Raw genomic sequence first — 9473 nt, forward strand, 5'->3', positions numbered from 1 at the left:
TCATTTATAAAAATAATATAAATAATAAAACGAATAAAATAATAAAATTATACAATTATACAATTATATATATATATATATATATTAGTGTAATAAGAATATAAATAAAGATATAAAAAGTGCATGTATTTCGGTAATAAAATTTAAAAGAAATATAAATTATTTGACAATTCGCTATATTAACATTTGATGGAAAGTATAAAAATATAATTTTCTATTTTAATATATGGAAATTTTATTCAACTGTCATAGTCTCTGTCTTATTAGGTTATACATAAATTTATTTCAATTAATTAAAAATAATATTATTATTTCTTTGTATATTGTTTTAATTTTCTTATGCAGAAATTAGTCTAAAGAAACCCTATATTATTTTCAAATGAGAAATAAAAGAAAAAATAATACCCAATGAATAACTAAATTTCTAGATAAGTATAATTTTTTTCAAAAAAAAAAGTTATATACAATTTTTTATAATTTTTTTATCTGTTGGGCTTTAGGGTTTTTATCTGTAGGACGTTATTCAGAGAAAGTTATAACAAGCTACGGTCAAAACGTATCCTCTACTTTCTTCTTCTTCTAGTGTTTTTCTGCCACTAATAACCAATGTTGCAGCTACTCTATAGTCTGATCTTCACTGAAATGTTTCTCATTCTTACACTTCTTTTCAAGAATTCTCTGAGAAAAACAGTCATCCTTTTTCTCAACTGGGTCAAACGGGGCCGTGGCCCCATCGTGGTGTATACCTTGAGCACCACACTGCTGGTGATTCTGTCTTTGAGTTTCTACCGCATGGTCGACATCCAGAAACATACCTTGGAGACCGGTACCCTCAACCAAAACGACGAAGTTCTCCTTTCAAAGCATAGATTAGAAGCTTTATTAATAGGTATTATCATATACGCTGTTTGGAGAGTTGGATTCTGCTCCTCCTTTCTCTGTTGCTTTATAAATCTCACCAGTACATAGAAGAGTTCCTTTACCTAAAGAAGATCGTGAAATCTTATAAGAAACGAAATGACACAGGAAGCATCTGAACTGTTGTTTTCAACTTAAGCATAGTTTGTTTGAGTGTGTTTCCTTGTTCTTTGTGAATGTTTGTAGTCATCTATTATGTAGATGTTATTTGAAAATGTTTGTAGTCATCTGTTAGGTAGATGATCTCTTTATTTTAGGTTTTTCTTCTTATGTTAAAATCAGAGCTAAAAGAATCTAAATCTTTATGTTTATTGTTTTGTAAGTTTTCTTTGTAGAAGGGTTTGGAACACACCTCGAAGTGTTTCCTTTAATACATTTGTCTTTTGCATCTGAACAAATTCCGGCAACGATTAAAGTCCAAACTGTTAATACACAGAAGCATCTGGAGAAATTCCGCCATTGATTTAAGCCCAAACTGACAATACTGGAGAAATGGCAACGATTGAGATCCAAAATGAATAATATTCACATGTAAATAGCCACACTAGAACAGGAATCTTTCAACCTTCAGCATAGTGCACTCCCATAAATCATACCTTTATTTGGTTTGTAGTACTTGTCATCTCATCACAACAAAATAATTCATCCTAATATTCAAAGAGGTTAATGTCATGACAGGCTTGAATGGTGAAGTAATAAAGGTTGATTCATTTAAATTGATTGTAGACTCAAGTTAGCTGGATTTATTTCAACTCAGTCAATTCTAGACCAGAATCAATTGTTCTATCTGATGACAAACATGTAAATATTTACTTAAAGTCTGATGGCAAGTATCAGGTTGGTTGATATTTCAATGTGATTTTGAATTATTCAACATGAAACAATACAAATTGTAATGAATTGAAATATTTTGAGGGCCAAAAGATAATGGGCAGCAAGGCACCAAGTTGGTCTGACCAATGGGGAAATGGAGGGCTTGGTAGTGGCCACTATGATGAGGAGGATGAGAAGGTGAAGAAGAGCAGTGGAAGCAGCAAGAAGATGTCTGCTGGGATGGACAAGGCCAAAGCTGCAGCAATTGTGGGTTCTGACAAGGCTAAAACTGCAGCAGTAGTGGGTGCCCAGAAGGTGAAGAGTGGAACCTCTGCTGGAATCAAATGGGTCAAGAATCAGTACCAGAAAAGGTTGATTTTGATATGATGAATAGAGAATAAAATATACACAAATTGAGCTGCGTAGGTTGGTTTTGATTTCTCTCCTGAACCAACTCAATGTCAATGAATTTGAATATCAGATTTAATCGAAATCAGATCAACTAAATCATTAGAATTATTTCATGTTTTAAGTATATTATTTTTATTTTAATATTTGAAGTAGCACAACCATGATGAGTTTATGGTCATACACTAACAGAGTAGAATTTTTTCAAAAACTATTTTAGCATAGATTTAAAGAAATCTAAAGTCAACAAATTTACCATGAGTCATCCTAGATGACTGCCTAAAACAGTGTCATTTGGTGGGTGATATGTACTATTTTAGTTGGTTTGAAGTATATGTATAAAGAGAAAGCTTATCTCAATTAACCTCTTTATTTCTTATCACTTTAATTTAAGATTTAAACTGATTTTAATCCGATCGAAGAAGATATTTAAATTCGGTAGGTTTCTGGCTTTTACTGTTTTTCTCAGGAAGAAAAAAAATCAACCTTAAAATACACAATAAAATATAGTGAAAATGTATTCAATGCAAATTATCCACTTTAAAAACTGTATGAAAAATAAGATGCAATTTAAATAATAAGATTAGGGAGAAAATAAAGTTGCATGGCAACTCCATTAATATCTGCTTATAAAAATATTAGTGGTTGGTATAATCTAAAAATAGAATTGTGTGTGCGACGCTTTGCAAAATTAAATTTGAATTACGGCACAATCTTAAAAAATCTTTAATGTTTAATACCGAATTTGATCATAATTGTCTTCAAGAGAAAATACTTATAATTTCTATAAAAAAAAGTTATTTTTTTCCATTATTTAGTTCTGTATTCAGTTTTTTTTTTTTTTTACATTCTTGTTTCAAATTTTATAATTTACATTAGATTATGTTCACCTAAACTAGAATAATAAAAGAAACTTACCCGATTTTAATATACTCTAATATGCTCCTAAAAGATCCTAAAATGATCAATTTTAATTTATTTTTTATTTTATCTAAAACTTACTTATAATTAATCATAAATAATTATTGTTAACTAGGAAAAAAAAGGCTCTCTCTCTTTATATATATTGAAAAGTTATAAGTTAAATAATTAAGTAATAGAAATAAAATACTCTCAAGATGCAAGAAGCGGTTAAATGTACAAATGGTTTAAAAAATTATAGAAACGAAATAAATGTTTATTGAAAAAGTTACGAATATTAAACAGAATACAAAGTTTTATGCACAAAATAAAAATATGCGTAACTAGTTAAGGCATATAATTATATAATCTATAACATTAAATAAAAATATTTTCTAAATAAATGTTCTTTTAAACTCAAATAATTACACACAATAAATAAAATCACTTATACAATAAAAAAATTACATGCAATAAAATAATAAAAATTATTTCCCTTTATATTACTTTTACGAAACTTTTTTATAATTTAATATTTAATAATCATTATGATAATATATTTTTTTTTTATTTTTTTTTATCATAAAAGAAAGTAGAGCCCCACATGTGCTTCCACTAGTGTAGCATAAATCTCAATGATCAAGGACGAATTTTTTTCAAAAACCGTGTTAAACTATTTGTTAATACTTCTCTTACCTAAATGGGACTTGCAAGCCATGAAACTTAAGTTGACTAAGAAAAATTTGAATAACTTACACAAGAACATAAAAAGGGTTGCTGTCACCGTTGTAACAAAATAAATGATCTACTACGCTTGCTCTCAAGTAAAGTCTTTGTTTCTCTTACATTTTTCGTCAAATTTGATCACAGATGAGATTTGGGTCCTTTAAGATATGTAAAGTGTAATTGTAGTACACCAACCAGAGATACAGATCAAGGTATGAACACAGAACAAGCATACCCTTAAACATTAGCAATTTGAAGTGATACAAACACGACACTTTTCAAATAACTTCCAGTAGACATGAAAATACACTTTACAATAAAACCATCAAACAAGATAATTTACAATTAAGCATTTTCTTCACATTGGTCATTTTAGGATTTTCTATTCAGATATGGTTTGCCTGTCATGGATTACTTCAGAACACAAGTCCAAATGTATTCTCTCCACTGTAAGTCATATATAGGAATCCATCTTCATCCTTGTTTTCCTCGTATATTGCAGACATCATTGCCGCTGCATGAACAAACAACAACAACTCCACAAAATTAACCATAAGAACATTCATTATGTTATGTATAACAAATATTCCACGTACAAACCCACAAAATTCACACACACACACACATATATATATATTACCAGTTGGTGGTAAGATGTTCTTCACAAAAATGAAGATGGCCTTCTCGGGACTCAGCTTGATTCTCTTCCGCACCACATACACAAACTGGCCAACAGTCAAATCAGCAGGAACAAGATACCTACAGTCATCCAAAAACAATAATATACAGTAAATAAAGAGGAAACAAAGGAGATGATTATGTATCCATCCAACTGAACACTTAGATGATTGTCAATGTTCTCTACATTCTTATACTTTCACTTGGTTTACACCTAAGCATTAGCTAGAACCCCACTCACACCTAAGCTTTGGCTAGAACCCCACTTCTCTGTATGATCAAACTAACCAGTTATTACAGCCTCCAATACTGAATTTTGTTCGCTTTTCACATTAACAAAATCACAAAAGCATCTTACTTTTACTTTGTTTACTATTTTCCCATTTAATTCTATATTATTAAGAGAACAACATACGGATTCTGCTTCTGCTTACCATGTTGGAAGCAAAGTATAGTTATTTTGCTGTCTTACGAACATTTTCAATCAATGCTACACACATAAAGGGGGGAAAACTCAAAATACCCCAAACAAAATAAAGGCCAGTAGTGCTCAAGTTCAAGTAAAAGTATGAAACTTGAAGTGTGTATGGTGTATACCTACCAAATCTTAAATTAAAAGCTATCAGACATTCAAAAAGTTATTAGAGTTAACAAATATAGTTGGAGTAAATAAACAGTGTCAATGTTTACAATTGCAGTTTCCAGAGAGAATAGAAGAAACTAACTTTTTCTTATCAATTTCAGGAACATCACTTTTCTCTGCCCTTTCAACAATTACCTACATTGAAACATTATCCAAGTTAATCAGCAATAAATGGATTATATTATAAGGACGTATACAGACAAAAGACATCAGGTCTTACGGGAATTCTGTCAGGATACTTCTCTCTTATGCGAGCTGCTTCAGCCTGTCTCCTTTCTGGCATGAAAGATTTGGACATATTAGAGAAATACAAACTTGCACACTCACCAAATGATGTTTAGTTTACAGAGAGTTCTTTTTCTTTAACATGATGCAAAAATCAGATCGCGCGTGAAATTGAAGAGTAAAAAAACCAGACAAGACGTACTAGCAACAACAACATATAAAAACCAAAATCAAAACAATCTTCTCAACAAACAAAAAGAAAGTGCATACCCATATGATATATAACACAGATCATTTTCATACTAAGCTAAATAAAATAAAATATAACGGAAAATACTAATCACTAAAAAGTTCCATTTTTGTAGGAAATAAATATTCCACACACCTCGATTAAACTCCAAAGGGGGGAAATACAAAAGCAGAAACATAAAAATTAAAAATGCCTTCGAGAATCCCAAACATCAACTTAAATTCCCAATTAAAACTGCACTATAACATCTGATGAAAACTGCCGAAAAGTTAAAAAAAAAAAAACTAAAAGAGAAAAACGAACCGAGAGGGTGTTCCATCTTGAATGAGCTCTTAGCCATGGCAATAATTCTGTAGCAAAAGACACAGATTGGAAAAACCAAAAATAAATACAAAATTAGGGTTTGTTAGGAAGGTAGCGATCCGTTGATGAACGATCAAAAAAATCAGAAGGGGAAAAACAAGGATAACTTGCAACGAAAAATGATATTGCTTACCAGAGAAGTGTGAAGAAAAGAGAAGAAGTGAGAGAAATTGGGTGAGATCAGAGAAGACGCAAAGAGGAATATTGGAAAACTTGTTATATCCATTTGCTTTCGATATCTTCACACGTTTCGTAATTATCTTGTTACACCATTAATCTTTTTAATTAAAAAGGTTAACAAATTTAAAATTTAAAATATTTTCTAACTTAAATTATCTGTTATTTTTTAATATTTTTTCTAATTTAAAAAATTTAAGTTAAAGTATATTTTAATGTTAACCACTGGTTTTCAAAAATGATTGCTTCCTTTATCTAGTAAAAAATTTGGAATTCATAAAACATCATCCGAATTCATGAAAGTGTAAGTATTATCAAAAGTAAAATATATATATATATATATAGGAAAGTTAATATTAATTTATGTATAAGTCAAAATTATTAAACACACTATGATAAAAGTATTTTTATATATTAATTTATGTATGAGTTAATTTTATTAAAAATTGTTTTTTTTTTACTTTTTTTTATTTAAGAAAAAAATATTTAAACAATATGTTTAGAGGAAAGTTATTCGTAAGCACTTCAAAAAAGAAAATTAAGAAAACAAATAAGAAATTATAGAAACTTCGAAATATAATTTTTTCAAACAAAGTCCAATTCAAATAAAATTGAAATTAAAAATTGGATTAAATACTCGTTTAATTTTTATAGTTTTATAAATGTCACTTTGTAGTTATTGTATTTAAAGATAATTTATTTTTGTCTTTATATATCATTTTTAATCTCTTGTTTTCTTACCATTAAAATTCATGGATTAAAAGATACACAAAAACAAAAATAGTGAGTATAAAATTAAAAGAAATGAATTTATAGTATAGAAAATAAATATAGTTTTGTCATCATTTTTCTATGAAATCTATGAATCAATTATAAGTTAAAATTAATTTTTTTTACTCGCAATTTATTGTATGATTTTTACTAAATTCAACTGTTGAAAAATATAAACATTTCTCGTTCTATTATTACTAAGAGTATATCATTAGTATTTGTTCTTACTTTTGTTCTTACCAGAAATGAATTTGGGAGTGCAACTTGTTGAGAATGAGCTTTTGCTTAAGTCAATAGAAGCACAACGATGATGGTAAATTCTTAACATAGAGATGCTAAGAGTAAGAATATAGAATATATTTTAGTGTGTCCCCTTACAGATAAAGTCATCATCTATTTATAGGTATGGTTGGAGTCAGACCATTAAGAAAAACAATAAATAGTTAGCATGAGATATAAATGAATTTTATAATAGTAACCTATAACCACTAGTAACCTGTAACCGAGTTATTGTCTGATTTATGTACCTTAAATATTCTATTAAATGAGCGGTGATTGATCTGAATGTATCTAGTTGTAGGGGTATGTACATAAGTCCCCCTAGCTTGAAATCCGAGGCGAGGACTGCGTGTTCCTCAGGAAACGAGCTTTTAGTTGGTCTCCGATGAGAGGGGGAGGTCCACCTTCAAAAGACTCTCCGATACTTAAGTCAGTAGGAGTACAAAGATAATGATAAATTCTTAACAGAGAGCTGCTAAGAGTAAGAGTATAAAATAGAGTTTAGTGTATCCCCTTACTGTGAGAGTCATCACTTATTTATAGGTCTAGTTGAACTCAGACCATTGAGAAAAACAATAAATAGTTTTCATGACATATAAATGGATATTATAATAGTAATCTATAATTGCTAGTAATCTATAACCGAGTTATGGTCTGATTTATGTGCCTTAAATATTATATTAAATGAGTGGTGATTGGTTTGAATGTATCTGATTGTAACTGGGGGTATGTACATAAGTCCCCCCAACTCGAAATTAGAAAAAATGTACAGGTTGATCAATTTGAAGGATGAACGAGTTCAGTTGTTTCGACCCGCTTGGATCTAGCACAATAATAGTACTTAACCATTTGGTTCAAGAACTCGGATTGTGACTTGACCATTTGGTTCAAGTTTGATAAAGTTTCTCGATGTTCATTTGAACTCGGATTGTGACTTAACCGTTTGTTTGGTTCAAGTTTAATAAAGTTTCTCGATGTTTGTTTGAACTTGGATTGTGACTTGACCGTTTGGTTCAAGTTTAATAAAGTTTCTCGATGTTCGTTTGAACTCGGATTGTGACTTAATCGTTTGGTTCAAGTTTGATGGACGTTTCCCGATGTTCGTTTGAACTCGGATTATGACTTGACTATTTGGTTCAAGTTTGATGTGAATTGATTTTATATTGGCACATTTTAGAGGTTCCTCTTTTGTTTATGATTTTTTAGATTAACAATTTAAGGTGAGAACCTAAAGAAGATCCACACTGGACACGAACTTAACCAAGTGGTTAAGTAAGTGTGAAGGTTCACTTCTAGAGGGCAAAGTGAAAAACACAATATGGTGATTATAAAGTAAATTGCGGAAATGAAAGGATCATAAGATGAAGAAAGACAAGTGATAACCAAAATTAAAAGACAAGTATGATATCATAAAGAGGAATGGAATGGATGGTACAAAAAGAAAGATAAAAAGAGGAAGGGATGAAAAAAGCTTATGAAAGAATAGGGTTGTCATGCCACTTGGAGAAGGAGGTAGGCTTGGCACAAACACAAATTACTAAGCACACCCTACTCAAATTACTAAGCACATCCTACTAAAAATACTAAGCACACCCTACTAAAAATACTAAGCACACCCTACTCTAGTTTATTCTTTTATTTGGAACCCCCAAAGTGAGCCCAATTTATTTACAAATATTTTTGTCTTGTAAGAAAATCAAAAGAAAAAACATTTGATGCTCTGGTCTATGCCCAATTCTTCTTTTGCTGAGGTTCTTCTGATATTTGGTGGGGCCTTGTCTTGTAAGCTGAGATCACTTATCAAGCTGTGAAATGCCTCTTGTTTCCTTGGTCATCTGCTTGACTAATTGGGTTGTATCAAAGTTTGATGGAAGTTTTTCGATGTTCGTTTGAACTTGGATAATAGCTTACAATAAGTATCGTTGTATACTGTTACGTGTAAAAAAGAACATTGTATACCTTTATGTGTAAAAAAGAACTTTATTTCAAAAGAATAAACCTCATTAAAAATTTACCTGAAAAAAAACCTTCCTGGAGATAAAAAGTTGAGGTAAGAAAAAAAGTACTTCATCACGTTCAAAGGGAACCATAGAGTTTGCATCTTGTATTAATCAGAAAGGTGTTTCTCAAATAGATGTTTGGGGAGTGTCCTCCAAAATTAGGCTATGCCTGTTGTACGAAGTGGCCAAAAGCACCTGATCGGATAAGCTCATCAATTAGATCTCGTATCTTAAAGCATTCTTCCGTAGTGTGACCCAGGTTTTGATGATAATTGCACTTCCTTGTCGAGTCAGCTGATGGATGACTGGTTGCCGGAGGCGG

At 30.5% G+C, this 9473-nt stretch overlaps 2 protein-coding genes across 2 annotated transcripts; one reads left to right on the forward strand and one right to left on the reverse strand.

Moving 5' to 3' along the window:
• The first annotated feature begins 1833 nt into the window (after positions 1 to 1833).
• LOC150023066 (uncharacterized) lies at positions 1834 to 2118 on the forward strand. Its single transcript, XM_090297695.1, has one exon. The coding sequence runs from the start codon at positions 1846 to 1848 to the stop codon at positions 2116 to 2118; it is 273 nt and encodes a 90-aa protein (XP_090153821.1). The 5' UTR covers positions 1834 to 1845.
• A 1741-nt stretch (positions 2119 to 3859) lies between these two features.
• On the reverse strand, positions 3860 to 6193 carry LOC137824827 (autophagy-related protein 8C-like). Its single transcript, XM_068630506.2, has 6 exons — positions 6058 to 6193; positions 5865 to 5911; positions 5307 to 5362; positions 5169 to 5221; positions 4406 to 4524; positions 3860 to 4279 (listed from the first exon to the last, which is right to left on the reverse strand). Exons 2-6 carry the CDS (start codon positions 5899 to 5901, stop codon positions 4182 to 4184), a joined length of 363 nt encoding a protein of 120 aa, XP_068486607.1. The 5' UTR covers positions 5902 to 5911; positions 6058 to 6193; the 3' UTR covers positions 3860 to 4181.
• Between the last annotated feature and the right edge of the window lie 3280 nt (positions 6194 to 9473).

Source organism: Phaseolus vulgaris, chromosome 11 (genome assembly GCF_051622355.1).
Source record: "Phaseolus vulgaris cultivar YP4 chromosome 11, ASM5162235v1, whole genome shotgun sequence".
NCBI lineage: Eukaryota > Viridiplantae > Streptophyta > Magnoliopsida > Fabales > Fabaceae > Phaseolus > Phaseolus vulgaris.